The sequence below is a fragment of the Chiloscyllium plagiosum genome, unplaced genomic scaffold, assembly GCF_037043375.1.
Source record: "Chiloscyllium plagiosum isolate Xiang-an unplaced genomic scaffold, Cpla_swu_hap1 HiC_scaffold_7, whole genome shotgun sequence".
In the NCBI taxonomy this organism is placed as follows: domain Eukaryota; kingdom Metazoa; phylum Chordata; class Chondrichthyes; order Orectolobiformes; family Hemiscylliidae; genus Chiloscyllium; species Chiloscyllium plagiosum.
Window position 1 is genome coordinate 15,278,115 of NW_028270145.1, and position 13,755 is coordinate 15,291,869.

General features: G+C 40.5%; 1 protein-coding gene across 1 annotated transcript in view; it reads right to left on the reverse strand.

The window, feature by feature from the left end:
- Positions 1 to 715: 715 nt before the first annotated feature.
- Positions 716 to 13,755, reverse strand: part of cops8 (COP9 signalosome subunit 8) — a 79,332-nt gene continuing 66,292 nt past the window's right edge. The window contains exons 5-7 of the mRNA XM_087988763.1: positions 8,277 to 8,384; positions 1,666 to 1,728; positions 716 to 985 (exon numbers count right to left, since the gene is read on the reverse strand). Coding sequence (XP_087844889.1) covers positions 906 to 985; positions 1,666 to 1,728; positions 8,277 to 8,384 — 251 coding nt within the window. The 3' untranslated portion in view covers positions 716 to 905. The remainder of the gene's footprint in view (positions 986 to 1,665; positions 1,729 to 8,276; positions 8,385 to 13,755) is intronic.

Consider the following 13,755-nt stretch of genomic DNA (forward strand, 5'->3'; position numbering starts at 1 on the left):
TTTCAGATAACAATTCTATTCCCTTCCTGAATACTTTGACTCAACCTGCCTCCAGCAGACTCTCAGGAAGTGCATTCCTGATTCTAACCACTCAATTTATGAAAATGTTTTTTTACTCATGTCCTCCTCGCTTCTTACTCCAATTAGCTTAAAACCGTGGCCCCTGTTCTCTGTTCTGCCACCAGTAAGAGCTTTCAAATTCGCAAATTTGAATTCCGTTAAAGAATCTCCTCCAAATCTTTTCTCGTCTAAAGAAAATAATCCCTGTTTCTTTAATCTAAGTACACAAATTAAGTTTCACAACTCTGCTAGCATTCCCATGAACCATTTCTGCATTCCCTTTAAAACCTTCACAAAAGATATAAATCAGAACTCAACTCTCGATTTCTTTTTCCCGAACTTAAGGCCCACTCATTAGTGTTCAGGGAAACATATTACCCTGAAACCAATGCTAACAGCCACGGAAAAGACAACCCTTACGAATTACTATTATACATTGCTAAAAGCTCAAACTGCCTGAAGAAAGGAAGCTAACAAAAGATCCTGTGCACAGCTGCGTTATGCAGACTTATGTTTGCTTATGAATAAACAATCCAAAATCACTGGATAAACTCAAAGCAAAGCAGGATGTTTTAGGATCCATAATGTGGGTGGAATTCAGTTGACTTTTCCGAAGGTCAGTGAGAGTAAAATAAAAATACTTTGTGGAAAATACTACATGTCCCTGGAGAGGGTTTTCTTTTTAATTTAGTGACATTGATATTTACACGAACATTCAAGAATAGCTTTAAAAGTCTCCTTTTAGTCAAGGCTAGCAGACAGCAAAATTCCGCTGGTCTCTGTCATTCGCAGAACAAGAAACTGACAGCCTGAGTTTTGTCTCTCTCTCACTTGGTGGTAGTTTGTCAGTTCTCAAGGAAGGCCACGTAGTCAGTCAGTCTGGCCAACTGTTGTTCATTAGGAATCTGTGGTACTGGGGGAGGCTCTGTAAAAATTACAAAGAGAAAAGCAAATGAATCACCTTACACATTGATGCGAATATTACGATTTACAATGTGTGGTTTAAATTAATGCAATAGGACACTTTTTTCTCCCCCAGGTGTTCAGCTTAAATAGTCCAAGCTCATGGAGCAGCAGATGCTCAGGATAAATGGGAAAAGGCAAATCAAGCACAACAAAATTCCTTTGACTTCCATGTTGGTTGTCATTTGTTTTGCTTTATCCTGGGGGAAAGTATCCCGACGCAATCATTAATGTAATTACACGTGCAAAACATCTGGTCAACTGCACTCACACGGATGCAGAAAGAAAATCCATCAATACAATTAAAACCATTTGATAGAAGGCTACTTTCAAAAGTTGCACTACAGTCACTATGTAAACTGGAAACAGTGGCTTTCTCATTGGATTTCTTTACAGCCAACCCATGAAATGTGACTCCAGGAAGCAAGGCAAACAAAAAAAATGCTGTTTGGAGATGCAATCAGATGCAGATGGAACTTAAAAGGCTTTTTAAGCTAAACCAGACGATTTCTGTCAAAGCTTGCTTTAGGGGAAAATGATTTACATGCAAAGTTGAAAGAAATCTTTCCGTTTGCTGAAAGGTGAGTTTTTTTACACTGCAACATGCTTTTCTTAAAAAAGTTGAGCAACAGCACCACCTACCTGCCTTTTTGGGTACAACCATTCGTGTGGATGGATCTGCCTGCCACCCCTGTTCTAATACAGCTGCAAGTAGAATAAAAGGGAAACTAGATTGAACACTGGACAGATGGAAAAATACCATAAAAAAGGACATTTTTATAAGCAACTGTATTGTGTTTTAAAGTCTCAAACATATAATTTAGTTCCAGTTGTTCCTCCATGTTATAGGAAAGATAGAGGGGCTTTGGACAGGATGCAAAGAAGGTTTACCAGGACGCTGCCTGGACTGGAGGGCTTGTCTTTCGAAGAGAGATTGACTAAGCTCAGACTTTTCTCTCTGGAGAGAAGGAAGAACAGAGGCGACCTGATCAAGGTATACAAGGTAATGAGGGGCTTGGATAGAGTTAATAGCAAAGAGACTTTTCCCCTGGGCAGGATTGACTGGCATGAGAGGTCATCATTTTAAGGTATTAGGAGGAAGGTATAGAGGAGACGTCAGAGGTAGGTTCTTTACGCAGACAGCTGTAAATGCATGGAATGCGTTGCCAGCAGTGGTGGTGGAAACAGAGTCATTAGGGACATTTAAGCAACTGCTGGACATGCACAAGGACTGCAGTGAATTGAGGGGTGCATAGGTTAGGTTATTTTATCTTAGATTAGAAATAATCCTCGGCATAACATCGTGGGCCGAAAGGCCTGTTCTGCTTTGTACTTTCCTATGTTCTATTATACACAGAACAATTATAACATAGGAGACAGCCATTTAGTGTCTTGAGTCCATGAAGACTCTGCAAGTGAATAAAGATTCAGCATAACATTGTCACTTTTATACTTACTATGTTTCTATTAGCAAATCTAAAGATCCTGAAATGTTTCAGCAAGTGGCAGGGGGTTGGGGATTTGCAATATGCAGTTTCCTTCAAGTTTGAAACACAACTAATTAAAGCTATTTTTTTGGTCCAGAAACCTTTTCATCCACACTACCAATGACCCTTTAATCTTCAGGTTTCAATTTTGTTAATAAGCCCACTTTATCAAATATCTTTTGGAAGTCCAGACTCTAATATCAATGAGACCACCCTTAATATAACTCTCCTGCCAACTAGGTTTCCATGCTTCCATTAGTTCACTGGGGACGAACACACGTAATGTTCCTCCAATAACGCTAATGGGTAAATACTGACTTGAGGACTGTTTTCAAATAGCACCCACCCAAAGCAAGTGGTCCAATGGAAATCAAATCCTGGATTATATCAGCAATATTGTGCTACAGATTCCTGGAGAAACGGATACCTTGCTCAGAAAAATGACTACTAATAGACCATTTTGCTCAGCTGCAGGGCTCCTCACTTAGATTGCTGGAGGGGGAACATAAGTGAAGCTCTGGAGAAGACTGGCAATGATTTATATGCAATCCTTCTCCACTTGGCTGCACAAGAACCTTCCTTGCATTGATAAACAGGGAGGAGAGTAGAAGCAGAGAGAATGGATGATGGAGAAGCCCAGGGAATTCAAGCAGGCAAGAATGGAAGGGGGAAGAGAGTGGGAGGGGTGGGAGCAGAGGGCAGAGAGAGAAGGGAGTTTATGAGGTAGGGAACAAGGAAGATGGAACAGGGAAAGGCTGTCCATCTGAATGAGAAGCTAAGATTTATAAAAGCAAATCAGAATAAAATCTGGAGTTGTGCAATTGCATAATCTGATAATAGCCTAAGGTAAAGGATTACATGGTTTCAACATCGTACTGATGAGTTGTAACAAAAAATCAAAATTCCTGTAATTAAGTCTGAAAATTATGTTGTATTATGAGTAAATGAGCAATTCCCATACATTTAAAATTAATAGCTTTTAAAACATCTATAAAGCGCTAAATGGTCACAGCTCAATAAAATCTAAATTCTGGTGTTGAATAATTTAATTGACACTGCCTAATTTCCAGACCCTCATGTTCCCCTGCATGGCAGGGGAACATGAGGAACATGGGAACATGACATACTGTTTGCACCAACACTTGATGTAATGCCACATTTGGCCTGAGGTACTGTAGTTTTTATCAAAGTCTCAAACTCTATAAACCCAGAGACCATTTATCTGGCACAGCTTGCTTTTATGCCTCACAATCTAGCTCACAGTACACTACTTCACAATTAGTTTGCAGAGTTGAAAATCCACAAACCACGGAACAGTTACCTTATACTTACATACACTTGAGTTGAAAACCAGCTCCAATCTACACCTAAACAATTATCTTGAAAAAAACTGAACTGTAACTTGATTTTAACTCAAGTAAGTTTCATGATGGCTAGTGAAGTGAGGCAAGTGCTGAAATTAGTGAATTTGGTGCAGGGATGAGGAGGGGGGTGCTCTGGCATTTTATAAAAAGAAACCCGGGTTCCAAGAAAGGAATCTAGAAACTACAACACATAGGAGCTGAAGTGTGGAGATATTCAGTCGGTGTCCCAGTTGAGGAGAGGTAGCCGTCTAGAAATTCCGAGGCTCAGGCTAATGGCCTAGCGGTAAGAGTTCAAATCCCACCACAACTGTCTAATGGCTACCATGAAACATTGCCAATTTTTATGAAAATACATCCAGATTCCCTGATGATCTTTCGGAAAGGAAATCTACCAGCCTTTCCTGGACAGACCACATGCGACTTCAGGCCCACAGAATTTTGGCTGACTCCTAAATGGCCTTTGAATGAACCTAAAAGGCCACTCTGTAGTATCAAACTGCCACAAGGTCTAAGAAAAGGGAATGAAAAGACATCAAACTCAGCTATATTGACCCTGCAGAGTCCTCCTTACCAACATCTGGGGAGATTTGCCAGACATGTCCAACAGGTTCGTAAAACAACTACCTGACCATGTAAATTATGATTTTGAGAGTGAGACTATGTTTCAGAATTCACCATCCCTGGGTATATCTGGTTCCACTGGCAGGACAGGTTCACTCGAGATGGTGCCACAGCGATATACAGTCAGGAGAGAGTTAGTCTGGGACTCCTGAACATTGCTGTGAGGCTTCTTAGAGTCTGTAGTCATTGGATCAAATAGGGCAAGTAAATCTCCTGCTGCCTGCTTCCTTTGGCTGAGGAATCATACTTCAGGTTGAACACCAGCTGGAAGAAATACTGAGAATGTCAAGGGCACAGCATGTACTCTGGGTCAGGACTTGATATTCTTGGCATTCTTCATTGCGCATCACTAAGAGTGGCTCTACTGAGAAAGCTGGCTTAGCAGGCCGAGCCCAAAGGACATAATGGCTAGACTGGGTCTGCAGCAGGTGCTGTGGGGAGAATAACAGGCAAAACCTGCTTGAATTCATCATCACTAATCTATCTGTTGCAGATGCAACTGTGTGTTGCAGTAGGATTGATGTGACCACCCTGCGGAAACAAAGTACCACCTGCACATTGAGGATTCCCTTCCTCATGATGTACGACTTTAATGGAATAAGTTTCAAACTAATCTAGCACCTCAAAATGATGCAACCAGGAGGGAAACATTGAAGCACTGGCACCATGATGAGAGTGAAGAAATTCCTCCCTATCATAGTCTTAAAAAGCCAGACTTTATCAATGTTCCCTCGTCACGCTCTATAAAAACTCTGAGATACAATGAACATGAAGATTACAGGAAATATAACCCAGTCTCTTCAATCTTTCCTCATAAGACAATTCCATCCCCCATGGTTCTAGCTGGTGAACCTCCACTGCATTTTCTCTGTATATTCTTAGATATAGGGATCAAAACTAGACGCAATACTTTTGGTTAAGTCTCACCAAATCTCTATACAACTGCACCAAGATGCTTTTATTCTATTATTCAAATCCCATTCTAATAGGAATCAACATATCATTTGCCTTCATGTTAAATTTAAGTAACTCATGAACACAAACACCTGAATCTCATTGAGCATCTCCACATTCCCTGGCCTTTCACCATTTAAGAAACATTCCACATTTCTGTTTTTCCACAGAAGTGAGTAACTTCAGTTATTCCATCTGCTATGCTCGAACCCATTCAATAGCTTGAACCTTCTGTACTCTTCTCAGAACTAATATTCCCTTTTTCTTGCCACCAGCATGGTAGCAACTTCCAGAACCAGAGGTTACAAATGGGCACACCAATCAATGTGCACAGAGCTTGCCAGTAGCTGCTCAGCTTACAGTGAACGTTGCCCACATCCAGTTACGGTTAGCAACAAGATTGCAATTGGCCCCTACATCCAAATAATTTCTGTAGATTGTGAACAGTTGTGGATTTAGCACTGGCACTTGCAGTACTGCAATTATAACAGTCACCATCACAAGAATGAGTTATTTGTACTCTGCTTTCTATCTGTTAACCAATTCAAGATCTATACATATACATTTTTCCCAATTCCATATGCTCTGTGGAACCTCATTAAAAGCTTTCTGAAAATGCAAATACGTGCAACGATGGTTACCCTCTATCAAGGGCCAACTTTCCTCATTCCTGAAGAAGGGCTAATGCCCGAAACGTCGATTCTCCTGTTCCCTAGATGCTGCCTGACCTGCTGCGCTTTTCCAGCAACACATTTCCATCTCTATCAAGGGCCACAGGTAACACCCTCAAAAAAATAAGTCTAATGAATTTGTTAAACATGATATCCCTTTCATAAATCCAAATTTACTCTGCCCAATTTTAGCATTCTTTTCAAAATAAATGCCCAGTATTCACATCCTTTATAATGTTAAGTATAACATTCTCCATCACCCGCCTTTCTTAAATAGCAGAGTTAAAATTACTTTCCAATCCAGAGAAAGCATTCTCTCAAAGCTATGGAATGTTGAAAGGTAACCACTGATGCATCCACACTCTCCTTATCTCACTATATAACTCTACATTCAAAATAGCTCAATCTCTACTAGTTCCTCAATATACCTCTCCAGAAACCCATCTCATACAGGCCAGCATTTTACCCCCACAGCATCTGTGCTAATTTGTTTACCCCAGTGCACAAGTAAATTTAAGTCACCCATTACCACTCTATTACCCAGATCACTTGCACGTCAAATTTTCTGATTTATACCATGTCCAACATTACCACCATAGTTTGGCCTTTAATTAACAACTTTGTTTGCCAATGTTACAAGTGCTCAGGTAGTGTGCCTTTAACACTTTGTTTTAGCATTCTTTATTCTGATCTTATTTTAGCTTTCTACTTTTCTACTCCCTTTTATCAATTTTGATTTGCCTTGAATATGAGCCCCCTCTCAAGTTACCAAGCCCCTGCCAATCTAGTTTTAACCTGCTTCATCAGTACTAGCAAACCTCCCTGGAAAGATGTTTGTTGCAGTCAGGCTGAGATACATCCATCCATTTTGCTGAGGTCTGACCCATCCCAGAACAGATTCATTTGTCTCAGAAATCTGACTCGTCCCTCGGTATACCATTGCTTTAGCTATGGGTTCAACCACTCTATTCTCTTTTTTTTCAATAATGCTCATCAGCACTTGGGAATGGAAATAATCCAAAGATTCCGCTTCAGAGGTCTTGCCTTTCAATCTCCTTCCTTACAATCTTTAAAAAATATTTAAATGGGACGAGTGCAGGGAATTGGGATTAGCACACCATTAGTGGTAGCCATTGTCAATGCAGACTCAATGTGCATTTTTTGTGCTGTTTGAGTCTATAGAGCTGTTTTATAGCTCTCATCACTCCTACTTTCCAAATTGTTGGAACCGACACAAACTACAAACTCTGATTCTCCTGGACAGCCTGGTAGTTACCAATTCCCTTTCTACCTCCATGTTCCTGGGCTGCAATGGGACCACCTCTTTGAAGAAACAATCCATCAGTTCTCAGCCTTGCAGATACACTGTAGTCACTGCTCAAGCTCCTGAAATTGGTGACAATTCCTGCACATCTAGCAATGAGGCAATTCAAAGAAGTTTCACCTGGCTAATTCCAGAATGCAAAGGTTGCCTTATCAAGAATAGTTAAGCATATCATGTGTATATTTATTGGAGTTAGTTTATTTAAACATAAGATATTAGGGGGCTTGACATGGTAGGTGCATCAAGGGTGTTTCTCATGAGGGAATCGAGAACTAGGGGACTTATTTTAAAATAAGAGATTGCTCCCTTTTGAACAGAGTTGTAGAGGAATTCTTCTCTCAGGAGATTATTAGATTTTAGAATTCCTTTCTACAAAGAGCAGCAGAGTTTGAGTCAATATAGATATTCAAGGTTGAGTTAGTCAGATTTTTGACCAACAAGTCAGTCAAAGGTTGTGCAGGAAAGTGGAGTTGTGGCCACAATCAGATCAACCATGATCTTACTGAACAGTAGAGGAGGCTCAATGGGTCAAATAGTCCGATGTGTATTTATGATGATCATAATATGATTTAATTATATCCTTAACAGAAAGTTACATTTGATAAACAATTTATATTAAATAAATATTGTTAATACAAAACATCTGGAGCTTAAACATTTACACTTAAAATAATTTAAAACACTGAACCTATCACACGATATTTAGGGAGAGAGCCCAGACATATGCCACAGTTCTTATAAAACTGGAGTTCGCAAGAAGCTGCAAATCCAAAATAACCAATACAAAATACTTGGTTTACTTGGTAATCTGAGATACTAGCAAAAACACTACCTTTAACAGCATCTTCCACAGGAAGTCCCACAAAAGCAGCAAGATCGTCAGCACTAATTGATGTGTACGCTTGGGCAACAAGACCAAAGGCACGTCGTCTTGTAGCATCTTCAAAAATAAAATTGATTGAATAGTTGTGAAACTTGCATAATCAGCTTCAATCTAGACTGCCCACCTTTAAAAAAAAATCCTATGAATGTAAAACACCAAAGAAATGTTACGCAAACGTCATAACGCAACTTATCCACTCAAGTGAAAAATACTTGGGAAGGCTTTGAAAGGAGTGACTGATTCTTTCGTTCCATTATCATCACAATGTCCAGAGGCAGACTCTGTGTTCATTCCATTGCTGATCAACAGAATGAACAGATCTATCTGAGAACAATAGTTCTTTCTTTTTTAAAAGAAATTCATTCATGGCATGTTCAAATTATTGGGTAGACTAGTGTTTATTGCACGTTTCTAATTAGCCTAGGGCAGGTGGCAATGAGCTCTATTCTTGAGCCACTGTAGTCCCTGGTGCACCCACAATGCTGATGTTGACCGACAATGAAGGCACACTGTCAGTTCCAAACTCAGGATAGTGAGAGACTTGCAGGGAAACTTTCAGATGGTGCTTTTCAAGGATCTGCTGCCCGTGTCTTTCCAGGTGATAAAGATTGTGGGTTTGAAAAGTGCTGTCAAAAAGTCTTTGGCAAGAGCCAATACAACTTGCAGATGGTATGCACTATTTCCAACATTAGTATACTTAAATGTCACACAAGAAAATTAACAACTATCTAACATATCTCAAAGGCTTCTCTCAACAGCATTTGCATGAAATGCATGCAAACTTACACGTAGTATGCAAGTGACCTGCATCTCACAAACAAAAACTTTAGCACTGGACTATTGTAATTTAGTCTTTATGTACATTTACAATGGCAGAGCTCTTGTGGTGCAGTGGTAATGCCCGCAGCTGAGCCCCGAGAATGCAACTTTTAAAAAAAATGGTTTTGTGATTTACACATGAAAGAAGTGAAACTATCACTGTATTCTAACAGATGAAAGGCTTAACAGACAATCAATTTTTCAATGTATAATTTCAGTTACATCACACTGCAAATTTTTGCTATAAATTCTGTGTTACGACCGAGCCCTCCACAATCACCTGATGAAGGAGCGTTGCTCCGAAAGCTAGTGTGCTTCCAATTAAACCTGTTGGACTACAACCTGGTGTTGTGTGATTTTTAACTTTGTCATTTTTGGGACACAGTTGAGAGGACACAAAACAAAAGGTTTGACTTTTAGCTGTTCTCATACCTTTGCCAAAGCACATTTCATTTTTTTTTTAATCAGTTAAACTTCCAATATTGCTTAGATTGTGCTATCAAACAAACATGGGCTTGAATTTATATAATGCCATTCATATTCTCAGGACCTAAGCAGTTTACAGCCAATAAAGTACTTTTTAACAGTAATCATGGCAGCCAATTTGCACACAGCACTCTCCCACAACCAGAACTATGATGTTGATCAGATAGTCTATGTTTTCTTGACACAGAGGGAGGTAAACAATGATCAAGACACTACGGTTAACTCCCTCACTCTTCCTTGAGCTAGTTGAATTTTTTTGATGCTACAGGATCTTTTATGTCTTTTGTTTTTAATCTGCTGTGATTTAACAGACTTTAAATAGGACACTTCCCACAGTGAAGTACTCCCTCAGCCCTGGACTGATGAATTAATCTTGAATTAATATGCCCAAAGAGGTCAGTGAAGGTGCTGCATTAGTTTCTTTGGTGTGAGTGACATGAGCAAGGCCACATTTATTATCTCAGGCCTGAGGTGGTGGTGACCTGTGCAACAAACTGTCAAAATTGGAAGTATGGACCTGAAACAGGACTCATTGTTGCACTACCCTGTTTAAACTAAAACCTATACTTATGTAATAACCTTTGACTGCTTGATGCATACTTGTGCACTCCATAAAACATGTCAATCCTTGATATAGAAGTGAGGACTGCAGATGCTGGAGATCAGAGCTGAAAATGTGTTGCTGGAAAAGCGCAGCAGGTCAGGCAGCATCCAAGGAACAGGAGAATCGACGTTTCGGGCATGAGCCTTTCTTCAGGAATCCTGATGAAGGACTCATGCCCGAATCCTTGACACAGACTCTAGGTCAAACACACACTAGAGCAGACATATTCAGTCTGGTTGCATCATGAAATTCAAACATTCTGGCCTGCAGTCTGGTGGCCACAATACCCAAATTATGTTGGCAGCTGGACCTGAATTATAGAGAAGAAAAAAACCTGGGGATAACCCGGGAGGCTATATACAAGTTTAAAACAAAATGAATCATCAAGCCAGTTCCACATTGCAATGTTACAATTTTTGACACCTATCACTAACCAACCAGACACGCATGGAAATAAACCTTGAAATAATTTTGAAAAATAAAATTTTCTGGGGAATTTCTCTCCACTCTCAAAAGTAATCCAAAATGATCCAGGAGGCAAAGGTCATGTGGAGACATATTTATCCAAGACCACTCAACATACAGACCATAAAGTCAATGGAACTTGTACAGTTAACAGCATCCTGAGATTTTAACAAAACACGACACTCTCCTCAAACAAGAAGAAGGTAAAACACCTAGGGGATAAGGCAGTGTCTGACCACACACACAAGCACAGGCAACTGCTTGCTGTCTAGAAATGCACACGTGCACAAATCCAGACCCAATGCAACATGACATAAGGGCTGCATTGCATATGTGTTGGGATGAAGTGCAAAACTGAGTGAGGGGAATGATGATTGTGGAGGGGAAATGGCAACGGGGGAGGGATAATGCAATGGATTTTTAAACCAAACACAAATTTAAGCAGCGCACAACATGCATGCTCTGGGGTCACTAAACACAGACAAATAGGTCATGGTTTTCAACAGGTGGTGCAAGACATTATATGCGTGTTGAGTTTATATGTTTGACTTACATGTCCCCAACGGCTGAAAAACTACACTGGATGATCAGAATCTCACAAGGAAGGGAGCAAACAAATCAATTAAAAATCAGCATGAGTAAGATTTTTTTTGGTACTTGCAGCACATCATGCTGTCAGCTGCTGGAGATGTAACCAGAGTGTGAGTAAACATTATGCAAAGATATGGAAATCATTCATTACGGCTAGAGTATATTTAGTCACTTCAGATTGCATTTAAGGTATTAGAAAAAAATGATGGAATTTCCTCAAAAACTCCTGACTAAGCTAATACAACACTAAGCAGAACAAACACATGGTTTACTTTAAGGGCAAGGAGGGAGTGTGTAGGACGGTGGCCGGGGCAGGGGAAGAGGGAGATGAAGAGAGAATGAATTACGTAACTGCAACAAAAGCCCATATACCTACCAGTTGTGATACAGAATGACAGTTTAGTTTCATTAACTCTAGGGATTAAGAATAAAATGCAGCTACCATTTCCCTTGGAAGATCGATTAAATGCTAATTGATAGCATCAAATGATAGACCGATAGGCCAGACAAACATTTCTCGTTGTGTATCCCTACACAAACCGCTACAGCATTTGCTTATATTGCTGATTCACACCTTCAGTTCCATTTGATAGCACAGCAAGCCCATTCCCAGCAATGCATCAGCCACTCCCCAACACATCACACCCAGCCAGTACAGCTTATCAGCCATTCTACAGCACATCAAACCCACTCCCAACAGTGAATCAGGCACTCCGCAGCACACGGAACTCCCCCACCAGCATGCGATCGCCTCCATAACATAAGTCCACCTCAAGCAATGTTGGATCCATCTCGCATTGTACAGAGGAATAACTGAGCAGCACCACTTCCTATATAGAAAGGTCTGAAATTCTAACCTGACTAGACAGGTTAGATGTTCCCAAGAGTGGGGGAGTCTACGACAAGAGGTCACAGCTAAATATTCAGGATAAGGCAATTTCAGTCAGAGATGAGGAGAAATTTCTTCACCCAGAGTGTGAGCCTGTGGAATTTGCTACCAAAGCACTCTCTTTACATGCTCCCCCCACCCACCCACACACACCCATACACACAATCAGGATGGTCTTGAGTCTCTTTACATTTTCCTGGGAAAAAGACCTAAACCAAAACCATTGACCATCACCTGCCCCCACCTTGCTGAGTTCGCCCTAACTTTGTACAATCTCTTCTTCAATTCTTGTCTCTTTCCACATATCAAACACGTGGCCATGGGTACTGGTGTGGACTCCAGTTATGGTTGAATGGGTCATGAAATCCTCCCCACAATTCTTTCTTTGGCACATCAACGGCATCATCGGTGCTGCTTCCCTCTCTCATACAGGTTTGGAAAAATTGGCCAATGTCACTTCCGATTTCCACCCTGCTCTCACCTTCACCTGGTACATCTGACTCTTCCCTTCCTGGACATCGCTGTTTCCATTTCTGGGGATAGGTTGGCTACCAATATGCATTATAAACCTATTGAGTCTCAAAGTCACCTGCACTATACATCCTCAAAGTTCATTTTGTGTAAGGACTCCATTTCATTCCCCCAACTTCTCAATTTTTCTCACATCTGTTCTGATGACACTACCTTCTGTCTCAGAAATGTCCACCTTTTTCCTCAATCAAGGATTCCCCAGCATTTTGGTTGAGAGCTCTCAGCTGGGTCCAATCCACTTCCACACTTCTGTCCTCACCTCTTCTCTTCCCTCCCATAACACTGATAGGATCCTCTTGGTCCTCATTTACCACCCACATCCATCCTCAATATATATGTAACCAGCCTTTTCCTAGCTACTTCTAGTCTGAAGGGTCACTGAAATGTTCGCTCTGCTTTCTCTCCACAGATGCTACTGGACCTTCTGACTTTCTCCAGTACTTTCTATTTCTGTTTTCAGATCACAAGAACCTGCAGTTCTTGCGTTTACTTTAAGAGCCCAAAATATTGCATAATTTCAAGAAAGAGTTGGATAGAGCACTTAGGACTAAAGGGATCAATGCATATGGGGGAATAACAGGAGTTGGTTATTGAGTTGGATGATCAGCCATGATAGCAATGAATGGCAGAACAGGCTCAAAAGGGCCAAATGGCCTTCTCCTACTCTGTTTTTATCCAGTCCACATCCCACACAAAAGCTACTCTACATTATAAGTCCACTAACAGCACAAAATGAAGTCATTCCACAAACTGCCAGGAATCACCTATGATTCAACAAAACATTGAGCAGCTAGTTTGTTTTTTGGTTCCACAAAACCAGATCTGATATGCAAAAATAAAACTACAGTCTGTTCTGATATAACGTGGTAGTTCTGTTCCCGCATGGCGTAATAACAGCATCCTTTAAACCAAGGGGACCAGAATAGCTAAGACAAGTAAGCAAAGTTTACGTTCTACAAATAGTGGTCTAAATTCTTCAATCACATTGTAGCCAATTCGCGTTGAAGAAACGTGCGTTATAGCAGAACCGGTTGTATCAAAGT